At 40.1% G+C, this 25,958-nt stretch overlaps 1 protein-coding gene across 1 annotated transcript; it reads left to right on the top strand.

The window, feature by feature from the left end:
• Positions 1-12,215: 12,215 nt before the first annotated feature.
• YEATS4 (YEATS domain containing 4) lies at positions 12,216-16,486 on the top strand. The gene is made up of 7 exons (XM_051795975.1): positions 12,216-12,326; positions 12,426-12,545; positions 13,152-13,218; positions 13,339-13,433; positions 14,883-14,975; positions 15,053-15,140; positions 15,899-16,486. Exons 1-7 carry the CDS (start codon positions 12,276-12,278, stop codon positions 16,066-16,068), a joined length of 684 nt encoding a protein of 227 aa, XP_051651935.1. The 5' UTR covers positions 12,216-12,275; the 3' UTR covers positions 16,069-16,486.
• Positions 16,487-25,958: the final 9,472 nt, after the last annotated feature.

The raw sequence follows: 25,958 nt of genomic DNA, 5'->3' as shown, positions 1-25,958 counted from the left end.
GAAGAAATTTCAATTCTTTCCAAAATAACAATTTTGCCATAGGAAAGAAGCAACGTGGATTCGCCTAGTATTTAAATTATTTTGGTAATTGACTGCACAGGTCTTGAACTTAATGGTTGCAGCATGCTATTGAATCATGATGTTTATGCAGAAATACTGTCTCTTGCAATTATAATGCCTTGCAATTAATATTTCAGACTGGCTTGGGGTGGGTGGGGGTGTTGAGGTGGTTTTTTGGTTTTGTAGTTGTTTCCCTTTCCTTCTCTCTACCCCTTGACCCCCCATTAAGGTCTGATATCCCATGTATTTTTAGATTAATTTTCATTTTAGAGGATAAATTTACTGAGGACAAGTTTGGAGCATAGTTCATCAGTTTGATGTTCTTGGGAGATTTTCTTCCCCCATGTTGGACGAAGTACAATAAAGCTCCTCATTCTATTTGTATATGATAAGCTTGTTAGTTCCTGAACCCATCCTATAGCTCAGTGATTGCAGTGGGTTCTAGGTTCTGGTATGACCTATGCCTGTGCTTAAATCTTTTAAAACTTCTTTGGAAATACACTAGTTTTACTGAAGTCTATTGAAAATAGTAAACAGTATACCTTTGATCCCAATGGAATGGAGCATTTAAATTGTAAAAATTCCCATCTATTTATACCGTGTAATGTGATTTTTACATGATTTCAGTATACACTTTTGAGTATATTCAACTAATAGACTTCAACCTCACCCTCTTGTACACAGTATTTTGTAATAGAAAATATTTTAAACTGTGCATATTATTCTTACATTATGAAACAGACATTTCCTTGATCTTCAAATGTAAGAAAATGAGGAATGTGTGTGCTTTTATAAATACAAGTGATTGCAAATTCAGCTTCCTTACTACTGCAGTTGTCCTTTTTTAAAATAATAAAGAAAGGGGGGGAAAAAGCCAAATGTTTTAAAGGTGAAATACATTCCTATTTGGTAAACCTTAGCAGTTTTATGACTATTATCAGCGCTGCTGACTTTCTAAACAAAAGGCTGTATTGTCTTCCTGTACAATTCCATTTCCTGGTTCCTGCTTTGCTCAAGGATCTATGAGTAAACTATTCAAGAGATGGTTTGAAATACAGGAGTGGGGTTGTCTAAGTTGGAATGCAGAATTGCAATGCAAAGTGTAAGGAAATGGATGCCTGTCAGAATGCCTGACTCCAAAGGATTTTATATATATAATAAACAGTTTCCTGATGCTGGCAGGCCAAAGAGTCTGTTGAACACTGGAGTTTTTGGAGACCTATATTTCTCCACAAGGTAAGATGGTATGCTAGCAAATGTGGATTTTAATACTTTTTCAGCAGAGGTACTTAATCTGTAAGTTTAGGGATCATTTCATCTTTTTTAGATGTTATACTTGAAATATTGCACAACTTTTAGCTTTCATGGGTTTCTTTTTTTTCAGCCTTTAGGAGACTGTTAAGCAATTTGCTGTCCAACTTTTGTGTTGGTCTTAAACTGCAATAGTAGCTTACCTTGTATTGAAGAAATAAAGACCATTTTTATATTTAAAAATGCTGTTGTCTGTCTTCATTTCAGCTTGTCTAAACTTCTCATTATTGTCAGTCTTTTCAAATTTTCAGACATTAAAACTTGGAGCGTGGACATTCTAACGAAGTTACAGCTAGATTCTGTGCTACAATTATTTCTGAATCTAGAAATAGTTTTATTCTTTATTCTTGTCCTTATCTGGTCTTTAAAGACTCTTTGCAGAGTTTACAATCAATAGGAAGTGCAGACTTTTTTTTTTAAGCCAGCCTTTTTTTTCTGTAAAATACGGTGACCCACATGTAATGTATTAACTAAAGGGGAAAAAAATAAGCATGATGTGTAAAGCAATTTCAGTCTCTTAAAATTACATTTTCAGAATCAAATCTCAGTATAGTAATGTTTGGAGCTGTGGTAAAACTTTTTAAAATAAGAACTTTTTATTTGAACTTGGTTTCTTGAATTGGCAAAATCTGGGAAATGTTAATCATTGCAAAGCATGTGCTTGTTGAACACAGCAGTTGTAAAACAGCTGTATGGCAGGTTGAACTTGTCAGCTCATCTCATGCAAACAGTTGGTTTGGTACCAATGACAATAATATCCATCCTCTGATGATTTAAAACTACTTTTGGTACTGGGGTTTCACGGGCAAATGTTTTTGCTGCGAAAGCAGAGCTTTTTGTTATATAAAACACACATCTGTATGTTATAGACAAAAAGCCACTAGCACTGCCGTACTGTGCCATCCTAGTGGTGAGCTTTTCATAATTCATAATACTTGTCAAAGTTCATTTACTGTGGCATAAAATGAGCTATATCCATTATACCATCTTAGATTAATGGTACCATTTTGCAGTGCTGTCGACTCCAGCTTTGGTCTGTGATGAGCCTTTAGCATTTAACAGTGGTAAGATTATGTGAGAGCACTGGTTTTCATTTGGGGAAAAAAAAATCATTTTTATCTTTATAACTTCAAAAAGAAGTCTGAAATGTAATCTGATTGCCATGGAAGAACATTACATTCATGATTGTGTTTAACCCTGATGAGCAATTGTGCAGGTCTTTGTTGAGAAGACCCAATGCTCATTAGAAAAAGAACCTGAATTTCTTTGGGTAGTGCTCCAAACCTGCAATAATGGAAATAACATTCAGTAACTGTAAAGGACTCAGACATTAATTATTTAAAATAGCAAGCAAGAGGACAGGAAAGTCAACTTGACCACTGAGTTTGCTGCTCTGTCTGAATTTCACCATTATAACCTGAATTCTTAGCAGCACGAGTGTGTGTTGTAGCCTGGCTTCAATGACCAAGTGAAGATTCAGACCGAGATGGAAACAGTGTTGTGCTGTGGCTGGTGGGGCTTTGGGGACTGCAGGCTTCCTCCTGGGTTAAGGACACAGGGGAAAATCATTGTAAACTCTTGATTTTGAAAGTATCTTATTATTGCAATTTTCCTCCTGGTTAGGGTGTTCAGCAGTTCCAATTGCTGAATGGGAGAGAAGTGTAAAGCATCCTGTCCCCAAAAACGTGGGATGTATACTCTAAGATAAACACAGTGGCGATTCAGTACGTGGATGAATTCATTATGGAGGTGTTCAAGCATAGGTCAGCTAACCAGGATGCAAGACCATTAAGGTATGATTTGAAATGGTATCGGAGAATGAGAAAGGTGAGCACTCTGAGTATGGGTTTTGTTTTCTTTCCAATAGGATTCCTGGGGAAAATATTATCCCTTGAGTTTGATGCAAGGAAATAATTCGATAATGCCTATTAGGAAAGCTTTCTTGCTCAATTCTGCTTGCAAGAACCTTGCCTCCAACCTTTTTCAGTGTCTTCTTCATAGCTGTTGCGGATTGAAGGGCCCAGAGCCCGTGGTGAGCTGGAGGGAGAGAGCATGCTGGAATCCAGGCTTCAGCAGAAGATTATTGTCCTTGCTTGTTCCTCTCTCCAGTGCTTAGCAATGTGGAAGCTGGTACAGAAGTTTGCTCTCTGCCGCCTCAGCTGCAGGCTGACTGGCCTTAGCAAAGAGAGCTAATTCTTCCCATCTACTCTATCCTCTGAGGGCTGCAAACAAGATGAAAAATGCCAAAACCCAAAATTACCCACTCCAGGATAAATCTGTTCCTTTACTTGACTGACTAATATCACTGTTTGGCCCTTACAGTTGACTGTCAGTTTTTTGGGAGGAAAGAGCGGTAGAAAGCATTTGTGAGGTTTAGCAGGAGAGCCTAAAATAGTCACTTCTTTGAACCTTGTGTTCTTGTGCCAGCTGCAGTTGAAGGGAGATTACTGGGCTGTAGGAACTGTTTCTGTGAGGGTAGCTCTGGAGATCTTGTGCACATCTGCTGTGGATTTTGCAGCCCAGGCAGCAGGACAGCTGAGTCCCCAGGATGTTGTTAAGGGAAGAGGAAATCTTCCCTTCTGCTGCTGCACCTTTTCTGAGCCAACCTCACTGAAGGCACTACTGAAGTTTCTCTTCTTGCAAAGCTGGCATTTTGCTTCATTTTCTGTCAATGTAGGAATTACTGATCAAGGAGAGGCTTTAATTTTGGAAGTTTGTCTCTATGGAAGTGAGAGACATCTTAAGCACTTGCTGGGAAGCAGGCATTGAGTAAGGAGTCGGAAGTGTCCTTTGACCTTTTTTAGTTTGGAATGGGAAGAGATGCTCAGGCTCAAAGTATTAGTGCTGTTCTCTGTCTCGTAATTTTCCCCTGGTTCATCCTTCAAGCAGTTTCATAATACTGCAGCTTGTCCAGGGGAGATGGTAAGCTGCAAAACAGAGGAGCAGCAGAAAGCAAATCAAATGCCAAAATCAGCAGAGCAAAGTCTGTATGAAGCTGTGAAAGGCAAGTTTGTCCAGTGCAGGCTGAGTAAAGGAAGACAGAGGTATGTGTGTAGCTTATGATCACAAAGATACCTTTCTTACAGGCATTATTATATGAAATTCAGGTGCATGCACCTGAGTGTCTGTACCCTGAAATGTTAGACTATAACAAATCATGACACCAGGCAAGGAAATGCCGGTTTAATTATTTTGGGACCAGGATGTCTGTTTTGCATTGGGAATTGGCTGAGTCCCCTTAGAGGTCTGTGACATTACACTCTCAGAAATAATCAACTGAGAAAGGAGTTTTTCCAAGTTAATCTCTGCATTTTTCCAAAGACAACCACCTGGTTAGCATAGCATATTTGTTGCAGGAATGTAGTCTGCACAGTCAACACCTCTGACAGTGGGTTTGGTGTATCCTAAAGTACTTAAAGCATAACACTACTTGATTTTCTGAATGGATCTTGACTAACAACAGAGATTAAATTCTTCACTATGTCTGGAGTAGTTATAAGTTTATGTTCATTCATGATCTATGAGTACAGGTAAGACCGATGCTGCTCAGGAGACTTTGTTGTGTAATAGATGGACAGATTAACTGGAACTGCAAGAGGAAGAAAATGTATCCATCACATTGGATTTTTATCTGTTTTACCTCTTGGAAGATACAAAAGCAAGTGATTGCTTCTGAAAAATGCGAGGAAATGGCAGGAAATGGGAAGACAATAAGCCTGCTCTGTGTCCAGGAAAAGTAACTTGTTGGGAGAGCCTTAGAGAGGCAACAGAAAGGGACCAAAGTGAGAGTGAGGTGGGAATATATTTTCTTTCTTTGCCTGAAGAAAGGAGGTGAAAGGTGCAGAAGCAGTGTGATGGAGTGGCAGCTGCAGAGTGCAGCATGTTTAGTTTCAAGGATGCTGCAAGCCGAGAGGTGCTGTGCTGCCCTTGGCCTGAGGGAAGGAGAAGAGCAGTGCTGTTAAGATTTTTTGCTTACTATATTTTTGATGATGAGTTTGAGCTGGAAGCGAGTCAGAGAAGTAACATAATGTCTATATTACATAACATGTAATACAGAAAACAGTGAGATGCTGGTCAGCTCAGACTTAAATGCTGAGACACAAATTATATGGTGTTTAAGGAACTAATCAAAGTTCTCTACCTTTTTTACTCTGTTCTTTTTCTGCTCCTGGAGAGACAGTGTGAAAAACAGTTGCAGCCCAGTAGAAATAGAGTTCTCTTTGCTGCAGATAGAGGATTGCTATTCCTTTTAATTATCTGAATCTGCTAATGCATCTCTTCTGAACAATTTGCAGAAAATTATTAGCATCATGATGATGATGATGATTTGCACTTTGCTTCCCATCAGACTGCTGGAAGTCTTGTAAACCTTGTGCTCTTTGTATAAATGGGAAGTAAAATTAATTTCTTTTCATACAGGGCTTCCCAGTTTTACAGAAAGGATTCAGGGTAAACAGATGGTTTTAAAAATTATATATCGCTGAACAATTTTCAAAACAATTTGAATCTACTTAGCACTGGCACCCATTGAGTAGATTTTTTCTTTTTATCCTGTATATTAATGGTAAAGGTGTTCTGTCACACAAGGAAGGATATGTTCAAAATGGGGTAGATGTGCAAATGGAGCGTAAAGGGGCTCTTTCTGCCATCTAGAGGCATGAAAAAAACACTCCTTTGCTTAATTTATAATCCCATGAATTATTGTGTCTGCACTGTCAGCAGAACTGTGATAATCCTCAACTGTCCTAATTTTAAAAAGATAGCAGTCACTTTTTTCCCCCACTTTTCCACAAAATAAACAAGCTGTCTTTTCCTTGCCTTGACATCTCGTGAAAAAGCTCTTGTTTATTGCCTTATTTCTGCATATTGTTTTGAATGCCTTTTGAGTGTACTGCTCTAAAAATCTTGTGTGTTTTCCTGTATAATACACTTGGAGTGAAAGAAATACTTCAATGCTCAGAAACCTTTATTTGACACTAAAAACGCTGGAAAAAAATACTGTCCACACAGGCAGATAAAATGTTGCTTGTAGTGGAATGCATCTCTAAACCCCATCAGAAGAAGGGTGGGTTCCCATGTAGAATAGGCAGCATTCACCTCTGAAGGAGCAGAGGGCTCTATAGAGTTACTGCATTTCAGAATGGTTTAATTGATGCTTAAAACTGATTTCTGAGGCTTGCTGGTATCCACTTTCCCTGTTAACTGTCTACTTCTTTTTGACAGCTAGCCATTCCACCTTTTACAGTCTGCAGACTGTGCTTCACTTAAAAAATAAATAGCTCTGCCTGATGTGTTGCAGCTCCACACTGGTGGGAGGGAATGAAAACAGAGACCATTCATACCAAACAGGATCCTTATTCATGGGTCAAGTTGTAAGGGACTTGGGCTCCCACCTCAAAAAGTTAATTGGAGCCTATACATAATTAAAACTGCAGTTCTCACTTTTCTGAAAGTCATTTAACCTGGAATCTTTGCAAGATGTAGGTTCACAGCCCTCACTTTCTCAAAGACCTGTAGTGTAAGGGTAATGAAAATAGTGAATGGTGTAGAATGGCCAACAGAACCCTGCAAAAGAAACTGTTGAAAATAATGTCTAAATTGTGTGGTGGGTTCTTCTTTTAATACATGAAGTCCTTGAATCATAAGGGTCAGAGAAGGCCAGTGTTTTATTAGGAGCTATAAAAAGCTGTATTTTGAGCTTCTCCATGTAAGTTCTCCATAATGATTAAAGCTATCTACTGGCTGGCTTCCATCTCAGCAGGAGAAAATTTTCTTGGTGTTTCCTTCACAGTGGTAACTGTATGATACTTCAGAAAAAGAACTTTTGGGTTTTTTTAAGTGGAATCCCTACTGTGCCCTCCTAATTTCAAGTTATCCCCTGCCTGTTCCATTTAGTTAAGTAATTTATCATATTTTAAAATTAATTTAGAAATATAACTTAACCTCTACATTATCATCTCCTTTTTTTTTTTTTTTTTTTTTTTTTAGTTACAGCAATAGCTAGCTCAGATTTTTAACTGTGAGGGGCTTGGATGCATTACTGAAGCAGGGAAGGTTTCTAAAAATTCAAGCCTTTAATTAGGGAAAAAGTATCAAGTTGCCAAAACAATGTTATCACCAAATTAAATTGGTAGTCAGTTAAAACAATTAGGGCTAGTGAGAGAGATGGCAGTATACCATTCATTGCTGGAGCCAGGTTTGTGCTATCCAGCTGCACCTGATCCTTGGAACAGGTGGCCTCTTCCCCCATGCAGTTTGTCCTTTCCAGGACTGGAAGAAGTTTGAGAAAAGTCTTACATGACATTTCTGCAGGGTCACCTCCTGTGAGATTGTGTGTAATCCCCTTACAAAGAATAAAAATGTTCCCATCTCTTTTTAGCTTGGGGGAGGGCGGAGGGAGAGGAAAGCTTAAACACACAATTTTAGAATTAAACTTTGGAGTGACCTAACCTGGGTAAGGATACTGAGGAACCTGGTAATTTTGCTGAGAGTGTGGAGTTGGAAGTTGGTCTTTATTTGTCAAATATGCCAGTATCCATGTGCTGTCTGAGGGTGGCTGACATGTGAAGGGCTCAGCTCTCTGAGTAGCAGCCACCTCCCTTTACGTGGCTCATTTCTTTCACAACAGTGGCTTATGATAAAACTTTGCCTAAGCTGCACACTTGGACAGAGGCTGGGCTCAACAGTTACAGTGACAGATCACATGCAGCAGTTTCCAAAAACAGGTTGGTAGAAGCAGGTTCAAAACCTAGGTTCTCCAGGGCCCTCCCAGCCCTTTGCTATAGACAGGAACCTGGTTAACGTGGTCCAGTTCAAACAATCCCATCAGTTTCCAGTCTGTCCCGTGTCATCTTGTTATGCGGATTTTTTTCATTGAACATATTCCTACAGAGGTTTTCCCACCATAGCCACAGCCTGCTTGTGACTCTGAAATTCAGTGACTGCTTTGAAGATTGCTCCATTTGAGATTATTTCTTTTATTTCAGTAGGCTCAGAGCATGTGTCCAGTGCCACTTCCTCCTTTCTTTTCTGAAATGTGCTTCCATTCTGGTAACAACATTCAAGCCTGTGAACATTCGGATAATAAATCCATTAAGTATTCTTTTGATGAACAAATCTTTGTATGAGGTTTAAAAAAATGGAATTTGTTTCTTTTTCATTCACCTATATCTGTCTTCTCTGTGATTAGCCATGCTTGTAGGTAAAACAGATTGGGAATGGTGTGGGTGTCTTTTAGCCTTCCATGCTTCATTGCACGGCCCCACAAGAAAGCAAAGTAGTAAGAAAGAATGGAAAATGCTGCCTGGGATATGAAGCTCTGTCCTGTCGTGGGGCAGCCAACTGCATCTTTCAACCTCTTTCATGATTTATCTTACAACCTCCTAAGGTTTGTCTGGACTGTGCTCCCACACTTCCTACAGGAAGTCTGTCCCACTCCTCCCATGCTCCAGGGGTTAAGGGGTTACAAATCAAAGCCACTACCTGAATTTCTTGGCTAAATTATATTAATTTGATTTTTGTGCTGATATTGCTCTCTATCTAGTTATTTCCCTTCCCACTGTACTTAACCCCTTAAGGCATTCACAACAGCTAGTTAATAATTCTTCTGCCTCTATTTAGGCAAATTTGTTTAAGGAGTCTCTGGCCTTCTTTAGGACACATGGTGTTTACACCCACTTGCCCTGTTCTTGCATATGTGCTTTTCCATTAATTTTTCCTATAAAAGGAGATAATACACTAGATATTAAGAAGAAATTTTACACTGTAAGGGCGGTGAGACACTGGAACAGGTTGCACTGAGAATTTCTGGATGTCTCATCCCTGGAAATGTTTGGAATCAGATTGGATGGAACTCTGAGCAACCTGGTCTAGTGGAAGGTGTGTGTCCCTGTCCATCACCAGAGGGTTGGAACTAGATGGTCCTTAAGGTTCCTCCCAACCCAAACTATTTTATTACATATTCTTTTAACAGAAAGAAGCATTCTGGACCAAATACCTTTTGGGGACACAGCCTGGGGCTCTGTGAGTCCAGAGGGGACATGGGGTGGGCATTTCCATTTAACAAGCTTTGTTAAAGTGAGCAGGTCCAGTGAATGCCAGAGTTTAGAGGTTAGGATGAATATGGCCACATGCCAAAACCTCTGCTCCTGCCTCAGTGAGCAGTGAAAAGCTCCATGTGAGCATGCCTGCCAGCAGAGGTAAGGTGGGCAGGACTGTTTGGCTGTATCTGCAGTGGCCAGAAGCACCCTCAGGCCACCTGTGAGAGCAGTTCTGCCCGCTACAGCTATTGACAGCATCAAAACAGGACAGGAGCTGCTGCTGCAGAGCACACCCTGCCTGCCACTGCCCACCCGCTGGTCCCCGTCCCAAGAGATACGTGTGCAGCTGTGTCACCTGCACTCATATGGGTATAACCCAGAAAAGAGACAAGGTCATATTTAGCAGAGTATTTTTTTTTTTGGCCATTCCCAGCATCTGCATTTTCACTCTTAGGGCAGTAACAGTGGTGAGAGGGCCCTAACACTGTGCTCGTTTCCCAAGTTTTATTTATGAAAGCTCACTTGACTGTTCAGAAGGTCACCATTGATTGAATATGGTTAGAACCATGGCACAAATTGGGCCATATAGTATTTTCCTCTGTCATTTTTGTGGAAATATATGTTGGGCTTGATTTGTGCTTCTGTATATAGAGAACAATGCACAGAAGCATACCAGAATTTATTTCTAACAGTAGAAATACTGTGTCAGACTTTTTAAAGTTAAGACATACTGCATGTGTTTTTCATATTTGGTTCAATTAAAGAATAAAAGGACCACTCCCTATCATGTGCATTCTCTATACAATCATCTTATTTTCTGAATCAGAATCATGGCTCTTACAGACCAACAGCTGCTGGTGGCACAGTGGTGGCAGGACCCTGAGGGCCAAGCACATGTGCAATACCCCCTGCTCAGGTGAGCTCAGTTTCTACTGGTGGTGCTGTGATGGGCTGCTCTCTCATATTCCAGTTGCAAGTAGATTAACAAAGGTTGGTTACATCTCTATCTTTAAAAATCAAAGCAGAACAACATTCAAGCCCACCCTTTCCAAAGGAAAATCTGTAGGGCAGTCATGCACACACAAGAGGAAAAGGTTTCTTTAGAGTCAGAACTGCATCATCTCCCCCTCTTGTTCATCTTGTTACTGGAATGAAGAGTTTTCCACAGAAGCAATTTTTAATTAGAAGTTAGATTAACCTCAGAAGATTTTTCTTTGAAGACAGCAAGAGCTTGACCACTTGAAGAAGACTGGCCCCTGATATATATTTGCTGAATATATATCAGCAAATATCTGAAATATAGCATCCTCTTGCAGATTAGTTGATTTTGCATCATTTGTGGGCTTGCTTCACTGGACTTATTCTGCTCACTCTGTAACTGAAAGTTGCCAGAGGAAGGTTCTTCAGTTTTCCTCAGAAACTAAAAAGGACCTCACAGAAATTGCTACATATCTCCAGCTCTCAGTTCTTGTAATCAATAGGATGATGTCCTACCAAAGAAGGTGATATCCTATATACTCCAGAGATGTACAAAGGTTTCTGGATCAGAGATCCCACAGATGAAATATTTTGAAGTTCAGAGCAGCTGCCCAACTATGAGCATACTTGTCACTGTCTTTTTTTCATTTTTTTAGTGACTTTTATAGGCATTTCCCTCCCACTGTACCTGTCTTGCCAGCACATACTATACCCTCACTGGGACTTCTTTTTTTCAGGATGTCTCATTTAACCAGGCAGTGTGTGGGTCCCTGGGAATGACATGCAATAAAATAGTGAACACCAACAAATAGCAGCAAAGGGTTATGTCTGAAGACAGTTAAAGTAAAAATACAAAAAGAAGAAAAAACCTTTATCTAATTCCCTTCTTCATTCTTTAAGTTCTACTGAGCTCAGACAGAAGAGCATGTGACCTGCGTGCAGAGGACTGTGAGTGATGGAAGTGGCACAAGTGTATGGTATCTCTTGCATTTGTAGGACGTGAGCAGCCAAGAGAGGGAACGCTTGGGGGTGTTGGTGGATGAGAACTTTGGCATGGCACAACAGTGTGCACTTGCAGCCCAGAAAGCCGTGTCCTGGGCTGCATCAAAAGCAGCGTGGCCGGCAGGTCCAGGGAGGTGATTCTGCCCCTCTACTCTGCTACCGTGAGATTCCCCCAGGAGTGCTGCATCCATCTCTGGGGTCCCCAGTGTAAAAAGGACATGAACCTGTTGTTGCAAGGAAGGCCATGAAGGTCAGAGGGATGGAGCACCTCTCCTATAAAGACAGGCTGAGGGTTGGGGTTGTTCAGCCTGGAGAAGGCTCCAGGGAGACCTTAGAGCAGCTGTCCAGTACCTAAAAGGGCCTTCAAGAGAGCTGAAGAGGGACATTTTTGCTAGGGCATGTAGTGACAGAACAAGGGGTAATGGCTTTAAACTGAAAGTAGATATAAATTAGATATAAGAAGGAAATTCTTCTCTATAGGGGTAGAGAGGCACTGGAACAGGTTGCCCAGAGAAGCTTTGGATGCCTTATCACTGGAAGTGTTCAAGGCCAGGTTGGCTGGGACTTTGAGCCTCCTGGTCTAGTGAGTGTCCCTGCCCACGGCGGGGTGTAGGAAAAGGATGGCCTTTACAGTCCCTGCCATGGCGTTCCCGTCACCCCGGGCCGGGCCGCAGCTGCCGCGCTCCCGGCCCTGCTCCCGGCCCCGCTCGTCCCGCCCCGCTCGGCCGCCGTGCCGCTCGGCGCAGGGCGCGGCAGCCCCGCCCCGGAAGCCGCGGGGGATGGCGGTCGCGGGGCGGCGGCGGCGGCGGGAGCGGCGGCGGGGCCGGGCGGGGCGGGCGCGGCGCGGGCGGGCGGCGGCGGCGGCGGGCGGCGCCCCCCGGCAATATGTTCAAGAGAATGGCAGAGTTCGGGCCTGACTCCGGCGGCAGGGTGAAGGTGCGGCCGGCGGGGCCTCGGCAGCGTCGGCGGGAGTCGGGCCGCGAGGGGCAGCGCCTTTCTAACTGTGCCTGCCTGGTTGTCTTCCTTGTGTTTAAGGGCGTTACCATTGTGAAGCCGATCGTGTACGGGAACGTCGCGCGGTATTTTGGGAAGAAGAGGGAGGAGGATGGCCACACTCACCAGTGGACGGTGTATGTGAAGCCGTACCGGAACGAGGTATAGCCGGGCTGCTCGGGGAAGGGGGGTCAGGCGTTGGAACAGCTGCCCGGGGAAGTTCGGGAATCGCCATCCCTGGGAGTGTTCAAAACGCGTGTGGATGTGGCACCTAGGGACGTGGGTTAGTGGTGGCCCTGGCAGCGCTGGGTTAAGGCGTTAGAGGTGTTTTCCAGCCCAAGCCATGCCCTGTGCCATGGGGAGCGCGGGCAGGGTAATGCCAGGCGAGCAGCACTGGAACGGGCCGGGGTCTGAAAAGTTGGGCTTTGAGAAAAGGGCAGAAAGGCCTCGTGGCATAAGCAGAGGAAACTAATAGGCTGGTGGGTTTCCCAAAGGGAAAAAGATGAGGAAAACATATTTCTTTTTACGTTTTTGGAGTAATCTTTCCAGGTTAGGGGAAAGAGTGGAGAGCATTTAGGGAGACAGTACTGACAGACCTGTGTGCTGGTACTAATTTTTGGATTCACCATTTTGCTTTCTGTCTGTGTTTAAACTCAGAAGAAATCCTGTGCTTGTGTCAGAAGGAATGGTAGGCATGTAGGATAGATGACTAAAGAGTAGGTTGGTGTGCTGTATGAATAATCAGAAATACCAATGTTTCTGTTTTAGGACATGTCTGCCTATGTGAAAAAAATTCAGTTCAAGTTGCATGAAAGCTATGGTAATCCTTTAAGAGGTAGGTTTTGCATTTGAGCATTTGTTCCTAGAACTGGGCTTTTGTTCCAGTTTTTTATTCCTTTTATTATTCCACTAAGGCTCTGTCATTGGGTTAACACTTCTGTGTTTCCTACTGTAGTTGTTACCAAACCACCATATGAAATCACCGAAACAGGCTGGGGTGAATTCGAAATAATCATTAAGATATTTTTCATTGATCCAAATGAAAGACCTGTAAGTACATTGAACTTTTAACAACACTTAAATAATTAATTATGGTGGCCTGAAGCTGTGCTCTAGGATATTGCTGGTCAAAATAAGTCAGATAAGCCATGGAAGTAATAAAGCCTGTTCTTGCAGAAAGTGAATTTAACGACTGGCCACATTTTCCTGTTTCTGTGCTTTGCTACAGGCATTCATGACTGCTTTTCCTGCACTTGGCTTCTCTCACATTTACTAATACGTGACTGCATGTTGCACCTTACTTGGTTTGAGCACACGCTGAGGCTTTCTCTTCCATGTAGCTTCCTAGTTCTAGGATATATGAATATTTTAACTTTTTTTGGTCAGATCAAAATCAGTCAAAAAGCAGTAAAGGTACTATGCTAGCGTTAGTCTCTGCCCTAAGGAAATCAGGTTAAGACATTCCTGTAGTTGCATAAAGCACTGGAATTAATTTTCTTTCCTTCCTGCATTTTAGACATATCTTGTAGGTTTGTTTATACAGGTTTATGTAGGAAACTCGATTACCCTGTTTTAGGGGAAGAGGATGTTTATTTCTGAAGGACTGAGTTACTTCTGTTGCATGAACTGCAGCAATCCTTTTCTATATCCACTTTTTGCTAAATGGGAGGGAAACTGAATTTTATGTTTTTCTTGAATATGTGACGATTGATAGAAAGGGCTTCTTGTGCTGTTGTACTCAGTAGCATCGTGACTTATCCTAATTCTGTTCACAGCTTGACCAAGCTGTCCTAAAGTTGGTTGGGTGTTTTTTTCTTTGCTGCTGTTCTTGGAAGGCTGTTTCAGAGCCTGTCGTGTTCTTCCTTTCCAGGAAGTACCAAGTGGAGTAAGGTATTGCTCTGTTCCAAGACCACTCATGGGGCCTGTTTGTGGAAGGAGTGAACTGTGGGCTGTGTGTCCTTTACCCAGGCCATGATCCAAGTGGTTAGTGGTTCCTCAGGGCTGGAGAGAGGGCTTCCATTCCTCTCTCCACCCTGCCATGTGCAGTGCAGTAATGGAAGAGTAACTTCATAAAGAGAGATTTCAAGAAAAAGCTATTCACAGCCCCCCCGGTGTTTCTCTTTCACGAGAAGGGATGATAAGGTCACAGAAAGCACTTTCTAACTGATGAATTGGGAAAGTTGGCTTGAATTAAATGACCAATTTGGAAATGTTTGAGAGAAGGTGGTAGTAGTAGTAGCTTTTATACAACACTCCTAAGCCACTTGCCCAGACACTTCTGAAGTATCAAGAAACCTTTGGCTAATTGGCATGTTTTAACAATTAATACTGAATATAAGTAATTCCACTGAAGCTATATGACATTTATTTTTGCATTCCTAAAAGATTTTTAAATCCTATACAATTGTTTTGTAGGAACGAATGCTACTTGTTGATATCTAGAACAAGATTTCTATTTCCCTACAATTGTTAAGCTAATAAAATTCTGTCTTTGCATAGGTAACCTTATATCACTTGCTGAAGCTTTTTCAGTCGGATACAAATGCCATCCTGGGGAAGAAAACTGTAGTTTCTGAATTCTATGATGAAATGGTATGAATGTTTTTAATGTAATCCTCACTTTATTTTGAAGACTATTAGTGATACTATGTATTTTTGTCCTTCATTAGATATTTCAAGATCCTACTGCAATGATGCAGCAGCTGTTAACAACATCTCGTCAACTAACACTAGGTGCTTATAAGCATGAAACAGAGTGTAAGTTGAAAGTTAAAATATTTTAATTTTAGAAATAAACAGTAGTTGGTTTTGATTTTATTGCTTTTCTTTTCCCGGGCTGTAACAGTACAATGGATTTGGATGCTGATAAAAAGTGGTATTTTTACATTAAATTTAACTTCAGTGGTTACAATACATGGAAAAGGAACCACAGAATGATGGAGACTTGAAGGGACCTCTAGTGCCATCATGTCCACCACCTGCTCAAGCAGGGCCACCTGCAGCTGATCTGTGTCCAGACAGCTTCTAAATGTCTCCAAGGATGGAGATTCCACAACCTCTCTGGGCAACCTATGCCAGCACTCGGTCACTTCCACAGTAAAAGTTTCCTGATGCTCAGAGGAACCTCTGATGTTTCAGTTTGTGCCTGTGGCCTCAAGTGCTGTCGCTAGGCTTCACATACTCATAGTTGTCTCTAATTTCCCATTTGCTGTCACCATGTCAGGTTTTATTTAATCTTAAAGAGAAAGCAAATGATTTCATGAATTGTGTAACTCCATCCACAAAACTGCTGAGCTGAGGGCTGAATGAAGCCACAAAACAAACTTTCTGAGTTTTTTTAAATCCAGGTTTGATTTGGATACCATTTTGATTACAATCATTGAATCTCTAAGGCTAACAGCAATAGATTTTTTTTTTCAGGACATACACCATCAAAATTACTGTTTCAGTTAAAAAAAATAATTACAACTTTTCGTGGTATTTACAATATTTATTTTTCTTTATCACCACCATAGTTGCAGATCTTGAAGTGAAAACCAGGGAAAAGCTGGAAGCTGCCAAAAAGAAGACTAGTTTTGAAATCGCTGAGCTTAAAGAAAGACTAAAAGCAAGTCGTGAAACTATCAACTGTTTAAAGAATGAAATCAGAAAACTTGAAGAAGATGATCAGTCTAAAGATATGTGACAAGTGTGGACTTGATAAAGAGCCTATGCTGAAAATGGGAGGACTTCAGTCATGGAACTGTATGAGTTCAGTTCTATAATCGAGACAATGAGAATTTCACTGGCAAGTGATTGAAGTTTGTGGGAATCAACTTTACAAATGGAAGAAAAAAGAAAGAATGTATCCTTGGTTTATAGTTAAAATCTGTGGGTACTTAACAACTTATTTCAAGTAGAAGGGGTCTCAGAGACCAGACTTTCTTCTTTTTTTTTTAAACTGCGTTTGAGTCGTATATGAAAACTTTGTATTAAGTCTTGTATTAGTTCAATGTTATTTTACGAAATGCTGGTGTTTACTTTTTTTACTTGTTTTTTTTCTACTGATTGTTTAGAGGTGCATCTTTAGAGCTAAAAATAAAATATGCAATTTTTTATTTTAATATATTTTGTCTCCATCCACCTGCAGAATTGTAAGGAACAATTGTAAATAGCATACCCTGATTTAAAGCAGAGGTTGAAATACAGTCATAACGCAAGTTGTTTAAGTCTGGTTACAGTGATTTTGGCATGGCTGTTACCAGCACAGTGAAAACACTTTCTGAAAACAGGATTTTAAATAACTTCTGTATCTACAGGTAAGAGTTTCTAGCCTCAAAGCTGCTCCAACATATATAAGTGCATCAGTTCTACAAGCTGTGCACAGAAGCAGGAGATTATTCCAGTCCTGATTTGTAGGAGTTTAATACTTGTACTGTACTACAGTCACTTCATCAAACATTGTCTCTGCTGCTCCTTCCTTCTACCACTCTTCCCCTGTTCCAGCATGGGTCCCTCCTACAGAGGACAGTCCTCCAGGAACTTCTCCAATGTCAGTCCTTCCAATGGGCTACCACTCCAGCATGGGTCCCCTGCAGGGTCACAAGTCCTGCCAGCAAGCCTGGTCCAGCATGGGCTCCTTTCTCCCTAGGGCTACAGGTCCTGACAGGGCTCTGTTGCAGTGTGGGCTTCTCACGGGGTCACAGCCTCCTTCGGGCATCGACCTGCTTTGGTGTGGGGTCTTCCATGGGCTGCAGGTGAATCTCTGCTCCGCTGTGGACCTCCATGGGCTGCAGGGGGGCAGCCTGTCTCACCATGATCTGCACCATGGGCTGTACGGGAATTTCTGCATCTCCTCTCCCTCCTTCTCCACTGACCTCAGTGTCTGAACAGGTGTTCCTCTCAAATATTCTCACTCCTCTCTCCACTCCTGTTCCCCCCACAGCAGGTTTTTTTTTTTCCCCCTCTTCTTAAATCTGTTACCTCAGAAGCCCTACCACCGTGGCTGATGGCCTTGGCCTTGGCCAGCTGCAGATCTGTCCTGGAGCCATCTGGTGTTGGCTCTGTCGGACGTGAGGGAAGTTTCTGGCAGTTTCTCACTGAAGAATCAGTACATGATCTTAGCAATGCTTTGAGAACAAAGCATTCATTTCTTCCTATTTGAAACAAGTGATGATTGGCTTTTACTGTGGCTTGGTAAAGATTTAGAACTGAATTTAAGTTTCATCACTCACTATGTAGACTTCAGTTTTTCATTAAGAATAGTAACAAACTTGGCATATTTGGTTTATGGTATGTATAGACATAGATGAGGAACAGCTTGTACCAGCAGTGTCCACACAGATCCTTCCTAGCACCGCACACTATCCACGTTTTTCTGGCTAGCTAAGTGCTTTGGTTTATTGATTCAGTAGCCAGTTTCCTTTTAAGCAGCAGCTGAAGAAGAATGTGAGAATTTCACTTCAGCAGAATGCCATTTCCAGAGCTGTGCATTGAAAATAAGATTGGCATGGGTCACAGTATATTGTGCATGCTGAAACAAAAATGGTAATGGAAAGCACAGTTTTGGTGATACTAGGTTATATGTGACATTAGATTTGTCAGTTAAATTACTACTAATGAGGACTAACTCAGATGGAATATTAAACAAGTTCTGCAAGAGCTGTGACTAACATGAACAGGTCTGCTGAAACAGACTTGAACAGACCGAGAAAGAATAGAACCTTTTGAATCCAATGTCTTTGTAGGAGCCTAAAGTATTCTATTTGTTTACATCTTTAATAACATCCAATAAACAGCCTCCTATCCAACTTTACAGAAGCAATGATCCTGGCTCCACTGTTAGTAGCCATCAGCATGCTTGACCAGTGATGTAGTTTTTCTTTGTGGTTAGTGGTCTTCTTTTCCTCCATTTTTCTTTCAACTTTTTGGTTTTTTTCTCCTTTGTGCTCTCTGCAAAGATCACAGAAGAATCGTTAGGCTCCTCTGTCAATAGTAAGGCAAGAAAACAGTCCTAACACGTGTCTGTGCTGATCAGTTACTGTTGATAGACAACAGGAAGACTATCTTGTGCTTTCCAAAGTTCCCTTTTATGTTCTGTGCTTTCATTGGAAAATACTTTCTTTAGATGCTGTGCTCTGCCTATAAGAGTTGTTGATGCACACACTTGAGTGTGTGTACGCCGTAGATCTACAGTAAGTGCTGACCTTCTAGTGCATATCATTTTCAAAGTTACTAGAACTGAAATAGAGTGGGGCACCTAAGGACACAGTTGCATTTGACCTCCATTGCCTTGAAGAAAAACACAAACACTACGCTCTGCTTTACTGCTGGCAGTTCTACAAAGTTCCAGACAAATAGTTATGGTTTGTGCTTACCAGGGTCCTAACTTAAATGCTAGCTATTTTTATTGCTGAGACTGACTTCAGACTGTGGTTTCATCCTGAGTTAAAATTGTGAACAAATGTATTTAAATCTTGCTTTGCAAAGGAGGGGAAAAAACTCTCACTGTGCTGTATGTAGGTACACTTTGATATTGCTGAATCGCACAGTAACTTGTTCAATTTTTTACACTGAAGCTTTAGGCTCCACTTGAAGTAACCCTTTTGTAGGTAAAGATAAAACATGGTTTATTTTACTAATGAAGAATGTTTACTTCAGGCATCAAATATGGTAAAGTAGTAGTGTCATTGCCTCTTCCACTATAAAGACTTGGGGGTTTTAAGTGTTTCAGCTAAGACAAATTAACACTCATCACAGTAATTTCAGACACTGACTGGTTACTCACTACCCAGTGTTATGTATCACTAGTCCTTTTCTTACCCAGCTCCATCTCATATAATTTAGTCCTTTCCTTTGAGTTTGGCACACTGTAATTTACTCTAAGACTGTGAAGTCTTAGAGTAAGGCTGTTGCCTGGGAGGTTTCCCATGAAGAGGGACATGTGTAGATACAGGAGATGTGTAGATACAGTTAAGTCAAAGATTTACTTGAGCATTTTTATAGTTAGTAGAGATGGGACTAGAAGGACTAGTAAGACTAGAAGGAATATTAAGTCATCCTCTTCATTTTCTTTCTAGACAGGTGCTGGTAATAACACCAACTCTTTGCTGTTTATGCATTTAATTAATAATAAATATACCAGTGTTTGTTTACTTCTTAATGGGGGTACAGATTTAAGAGAATTTCAGGTTGTTTTCACACATAAGGTTGTTTTCCAAACACCAGGTGGCAGGTATGTCCAAAATATTCTCCAGTCCCAACAGCAGTTTAATTATTAGGATTTTGGAAGATCTGTGATATCTTTGGTTGATCTCATTTTCTTTGAGATTTGATCATCTGATTAGACAACTTGTATTTGTTTCTGTAGAGATGACCAAATTATCTCTTGCATGTTATGAAACTGTTTGGCAGCCTTGTCAACAAATCGAGTGTGATGTGCCAGGAAGCAAAAAAAAAGTGTTTGTTTACAAATTTTGTTCATTTGTCAAGGAAAGCAGCTTTCAAAATGCAAATCTTAGGGGTTGTTTTTAGATTTGTTTGTTGTGTTTGTTTTTTTGTTTTTTCTTTTTCAGGCCAAGATTGTGTGACAATAACATAACTTAGGCAGTCTACTGGACTGCATGCTTTGCTTGCACTCAATTGCTTGTACTTCAATTGCAGGAACAAAATGGCAAGATTTTCCACAAGTAAAAGTAATTAATCTTTTAAATTTAATGTTAATAAAGGCAATAAGCTTCTTTGACTAATTAATGCTTAATGAATACTATGAATGAACCTTTGGCTTCCAAGTGTGTTGAAACTTCTAATTTTCCTGAATATAGCAGGGAAGAACAGCTTAAGTAAGGGAAAGAAAAGAGAATTAGGATGGTAGAAAAGAATAGCAACAATGAAAGATTCCTGTTATGTATTACGTATTTGGCTGGGATTTATTTAACATTCATTTATGATATATTTATACTATTTCCATTTTAAAATATTTTAAACTAGAACATGAAATCACGTAAGTTTCTAGTGAAACAATCTTGCCTGTGCAATAGCCAGTAAACATCCAAAATTAAAATTTACATTTAGATTTTTGTAGGAAAACGCTCAAGAATGCCAGGTGATTAGGCCATAAAAAGAAGTAATTAGCATTGCAATATGCAGTATTTGTCCTACTAGCCCCCTAATAATTACTATACTTTGTAAGGTGTTCATTTGTTAAACTAGAGGCTGGCCCTTCGTATTCCCACAGCTGTTGGGAATTCTGTACTTTAGGACAGAAACAAATTTCACCTGATCTACTGGCTGCTGCTTTTCTAATACTTTCACCTCAAGTGTTCAACATCTTTTTTCTTCGATGTCTTACTTCTGCAACGTCTGGGAGATTTCATGGTTTTTTCAGTCTACAAATCAGCTTTATTTCAAATAGCACATTTTATTTAACCTCTGATCTAGAATGTTAATAAAATGCATGGGTTTTATTTTAACAGGTTTTTAAGTTTCTCAGTGAAACATTCTGTTATCTTTAATCTTAGGATCAAGAAACAGGACATGTGACTAAGAAAGGTCTTCCTCACCCGCTGAATTAAGCAGACAGAATTGCACCTCAGTTGAAATTACTCCAAACAATAGATCATAGAATCATTTCACAGTTAAATCATAGTTTCTAAGCTTGCATCTTTAAGCAGTACCATGCTGGGTAAATATAAGTATTTAAAGTGGGTAAAACCAACAAGGTTTATGTCTCTGCATGTAACAAGGGTGACTACTTTTGGACTCAAAATTTGGAGAATGAATAGTGCTGCACCACTGTATTGTTCCATGCACTAAGTCTGTTGAATGTAGCAGGACCCACATGTGGCAAGAATTAATCCAGGTAATTTTTGTTTTAATCACTGTCCTGATTAAAGTGATAACTGTGTCCCACCTAAAGCTCCATTCAGGTCCTAAGCCACCTGAACTCTGAGAAGGTGATAAGGAGAATGTTGAGAAGTTAGGTTTGAGGAGCTTGCATTTAACTTTTGGTGTTATTTCCTGGTTTCTGTATGGAAGTTTATGCAATAGTTGAAGCATTTTCTTGGTAAGCTAAATACTCCCAAGGAAAACTGAACCTGCATCACACAGTTTTAGAAGTTCTTAACCATGAGATCATGAGAGTATTCCAGTGCTGCTGCCCACAGTGAGCTGTGACAGTCAGCTCTGCAACTTCTCTAGGACCGGATAGGGAACAGGTGAAGGAAAACTATAACCTCAGTTAGCAATTAGGGCATTGGAAAAAAGAAATGGAGTGCTTTTTTTCAAGCTGAGTAAAGCCACCATCTCAGAAAAGGGTTATATCCTTAGTAAATAAAATGTCTAAATTAGATGAAATTGTTTTCCCATTACCTTCAGAAGTTACACAACTTTTTAGTGATTGTAGAATAAATGTATAGATTGGACAAATTAGAACTGATTTTTTTCCTTCTTGCTACAGGTTAAGCAGGATTAAACCAGACAGACTGAATTCCAGCACCCTACTACATAGTGTTTAAAGTGATCAAAGCATCCACTGCTTTGCAAAGCTTTGTAGTTGCTCCGAATCTTCCTTTTATAGTCCTTATCAGCAACAGCCAGGAGTTGCAGTGTTAGATGAGCATGGGCATTGCCCTGGCTTATGACTAAACATTGTGGGCAATATCAGAGGGCAAAACTGATTTGATATGCACTCAACTGCCAGGCCTGCAGGTCACCATGCTCCTCTCAGGTAGTAGTTTTACTCTTGGAGCATCTCATCATTGATCAGTCTGCTAGTCCCGTGTCCTGATATATTCATTTTACATTATTTAACAGTCAGGAGTCTACAATTTCAAATAGCAAACACAGCCTAGATGAATTTAAAATAAACTGTGTTTTGAGTTTTGCATCTTTTTTTATCAATGAACAAGAAATGAGTCCTAGTCCTTGTGCATTTTCTGAGAATAGAGAAGATATATTTCTAAGACTGTGATTTCTTTCTAGTATCCTTTTCCCCCTCAAGAATAAAAGGCAGAAACAAAGTAATTACTTTTTTGGAACAGGCTGGCACACTATGAGTATTTTAAAATGGATATGCAGTAAAACTTTTCATGGATTCATTGTTTGAAAAGAGCTTCCTCATATTTTAATCTGATCTCATGTGGTACTAAATGCTTGCAAGTGCCCTGCCTCTGCATTTGGAGCTGGAAATGCTCAGTACTTCACTAAATAGACCTTACCTTCAATCCTTGTGAAGTGAGTGGGTTTCCATCAGACCTCTGGCGAATGATGGTAAAAAATCAGCGGATGAAGAAACCACATTTTAATAGTTGAAGGGTCACTTAGTAATGTTTTATATTTCTTGATAGTTAAGACTTTACAGCATTTCTTTACAGGTATTAAGCTAAGGCTTTTGGACATCTGAAAATATTGTACATATAAATTTAAACAAACCCCTTTTTCAATTTGCTACTGCATGCCCTCTTGTTGACTTTGCAGTAAAATTATTTCCTTGTTGCACATTTTGTACATTTGCCCAAAGATTTACCCTTCATAAGTTCCATCACTCTCCTCAGTTCTATGCTACAGCTCCTTCAGCACTCAAAAAAGACTAGAGAGAAATGATCTGTAAGACATAAAGCAACTTATAACTTGTTTTTTCTGCTGCTGTTACTTCCTGAGCTTTATTTGACACTGATGCTGTAGAGTGCAAGCTTCAGTCTTACCTAAATCTAGAGACAGTTTGTGTGACAACTCTGAATATACTTTGTGATAATCTAACAGCTGTCCACATTCAAGCAAGTTGAACTTGGTTAGTGGCCAATATATACCTGTGTCACTTCTCTGTGGTCTTGTATAAAAATAACCCAAAAAACCAAAACCCCGTGGCTGAACCTCTATCATAGTGTCCCTTATACAAAAAATAAAATTTGCCAATCTACTGTATTTTAATAATAATAACATTTTGTAAACACCATCTAATGCTAAATCATTGATGTTTTGCATCAGATGCTTGTTATCATTACAGCTTTGGTTGGAATTTCTGTCTAAAAAACTCTACCACCACATAAATCAACTCAGGTACTTGGGTTCATTCTGATCTCTTTACTGCTCCATAGTCATACTTGTTTGAGGACTGACTGTAGTTTACTCTACTTGGATTAGAATTGCATCCAAAATAACTTCAGTAAAGACACTTTGTAATTGTGAAGCAGAACTGGATTTGAAATAACGTTCTCATGATCAAAGATTCCAAGAAGCTTTTGTAGTAATTGGAGAATAACAACTATATAAAATGTGTTTGCTTCTCATATTTAAATGAAGCATAAAGATAAAATGCATGAGAGGCATATTAAATGAACACACAGATACTTAATCTGATAAGACCAAAGCAATTGAGTGGGATTTTAATTTAGGCATTTGACTGACTTTGTAAAAAAAAAAAGTTTTTGAAGTAATGCTGGCTTTGTTCCATAATATCTGAGAGGTTCACTCAGTTGTGGATTGCTCCACTGGGCTATTCCCTTCCCTGATGATATATTATTATTTATATTGTATCCTGAGAATACTGCACATGTAAAATGCACAGGCAGAGTTCCAGGCCTGAAGGCCTGCAATCTGAACAGGCAATATAGGATGGGTGGTATAATAAATTGCAGTTCTTTACCTCCACTGTAAGCAATGTCTTTCAGCTCCAAAATTATACCCTTCATCCACTTTGACTTGAAGAAGTACTCAGTACAGTTCTCATCCTGTCGCAACACAACTCATTCAGACTATAGCGGACAAGTGAAGCAACTGCTGTCTATGAGTTTCACCATCTTTAACAAACTAGACTAATTTAAAAAAATTAGTATTCCAGGAAGTACTTGCAATGGTTCTTATGATTTTGAAAAAGGAGAGCTGGAAATAAGACTTGAGCATAATTTTTCTGAAACTCTCCCATTAGCAGCAAAAAGGCTTTGATCTGAGGTATGGAGTGGGTATGCAGTTGTTTGGTACAGAACTAAGTAGCCTTAGGAAGAAAGCTTAAGAATAAAATCTCTAAGCATCTTGCTTCGTTACTTTGACAAAATAGGCCTGTAGCTGCAATTTTTGAATGCAGAACAAAAACCTCAAATACTTCAGGCTGCTTCACAGAAGTTTGCACTGACAAGTGGGTCTTATTTAAGACCAGGATACCCAGCCTGCCCTGAGCTCTGACACAAACAACAACTATTTGAACATCTCAGGAAAGGCCAAGAGTACGACAGAGAGAAGGAAAAAAACATCAAAGATCATCTATGGTCCACAGTTACCAGTTTGGTTCTTCTGCCATAATGAAGCTCTCTGTCATGAGGGGACTGAAGCTTTCTTAGCAGTAGAATGAACTTCCACAAGTCAGGCTCATAAACTTCAGCATTTCTCACTTCACCTTGAAGGTCTGTTTCGTTGGGTTTCTTTAGTGTAAACACAAGCCATTTTTTAAAAACGCTTCATTAAAGCAAAAACTCTTCTGTCATCTCTCCCTCATCCTGCTAAGAAGCAATATGGAATAACAAATGCAATTGAGACAAATCTCTCTCTATAATAGAGTTAGCTAGTCCTACCTGAATCAAACTGCTTTGGGAAAAATTATATGAGCAGCACTTCCTTGGTCTCCATCCTTCAGACTCTTCCCCATACTTGTTTCTGTGTGAGGGAATAATGTTGATATATATTTTGATTTTGTCCCTAAATTGGCTTAAAATATATGCTATTATATGCTACTGAAGGGAAAACTAATTATTTCTGCTTAAAATAATCATTGCTTAAAACACCACTACATCAGAAAGTCTGCTTTTATTTCCCTTGTTTCAAACAATTATGTAGTTTGCTTCTACTGGCTTTATGTGTGAATTCAGACAGTCCTGAAAGTGAGAAATAATACACTGGATGCAAAATGAGGCAGTGTAAAAGCAGCTTTACATTCTATTACCAATAATTCTGCTTTGCCACATTTCATCTTTTCTTCTTCTATGCCTCTTCTGAGAGAACATGCCCAAAGTTATTTCACAGATTTGTGTTGGCTGTCTCAGCTCTAACTTCAAAAGTTATTTTTTCAAGGGTTGGAGTGGTTGCTCATTTTGGTGGCCGGTTACCCTCACTTGGTGGTTTCTGCCCACATGGTAATAAAGTTCTTGCTTTCCTGAAGAAGTCCATTCCTTATATACTGGGGAAAAATAAAAAAAAACCCTGGCATTTATGCTTTTCTTCCCTTAAAACGTCAGGTTATGATCAGTACTTCAGCAGCAGCTTCATAAACTGAGCCTTCCCCCAAGCAACAGTGAGACCCTTCAAGAAGAGGGTAGATGATATCTTTCACAGTCCTTCCTTCAATTTTCATCTGTCCATATAAATCACAATGCTCAGTTATCCGCTCGTGTCCAGATATGATTTTGGAGTACGTGGGACAAAGGCATATGAATGAAGGAGAGCAAAGCCTGCTCTACCAGTGTTCAGAACAGCTGATCTTGCACTTTCTTTGACCACTGCTTTCACTAACAAATTATGATTAAGAGGCAGAAGAGTAATCCTGCAGTGTGAGCTTGGATTCCCTCTGCAGATTTACTGATGAGTAGGCAGAGTTGTTTTGGAAGA

Source organism: Manacus candei, unplaced genomic scaffold (assembly GCF_025592945.1).
Source record: "Manacus candei isolate 608988 ecotype Guabito, Panama unplaced genomic scaffold, ASM2559294v1 h1tg000043l, whole genome shotgun sequence".
Taxonomy (NCBI): domain Eukaryota; kingdom Metazoa; phylum Chordata; class Aves; order Passeriformes; family Pipridae; genus Manacus; species Manacus candei.
The sequence above is the reverse complement of the archived record's forward strand: the minus strand, read 5'-3'. Positions and strand labels throughout refer to the sequence as shown.

What these genes read in the sequence shown, in the direction of transcription:
- YEATS4 (XM_051795975.1), top strand. Translation starts at nt 12,276, where the DNA reads ATGTTCAAGAGAATGGCAGAGTTCGGGCCTGACTCCGGCGGCAGGGTG. An exon ending in ACTCCGGCGGCAGGGTGAAG is followed by an intron (nt 12,327 to 12,425) that starts GTGCGGCCGGCG and finishes CTTGTGTTTAAG; the next exon opens with GGCGTTACCATTGTGAAGCC. An exon ending in TTATAAGCATGAAACAGAGT is followed by an intron (nt 15,141 to 15,898) that starts GTAAGTTGAAAG and finishes TCACCACCATAG; the next exon opens with TTGCAGATCTTGAAGTGAAA.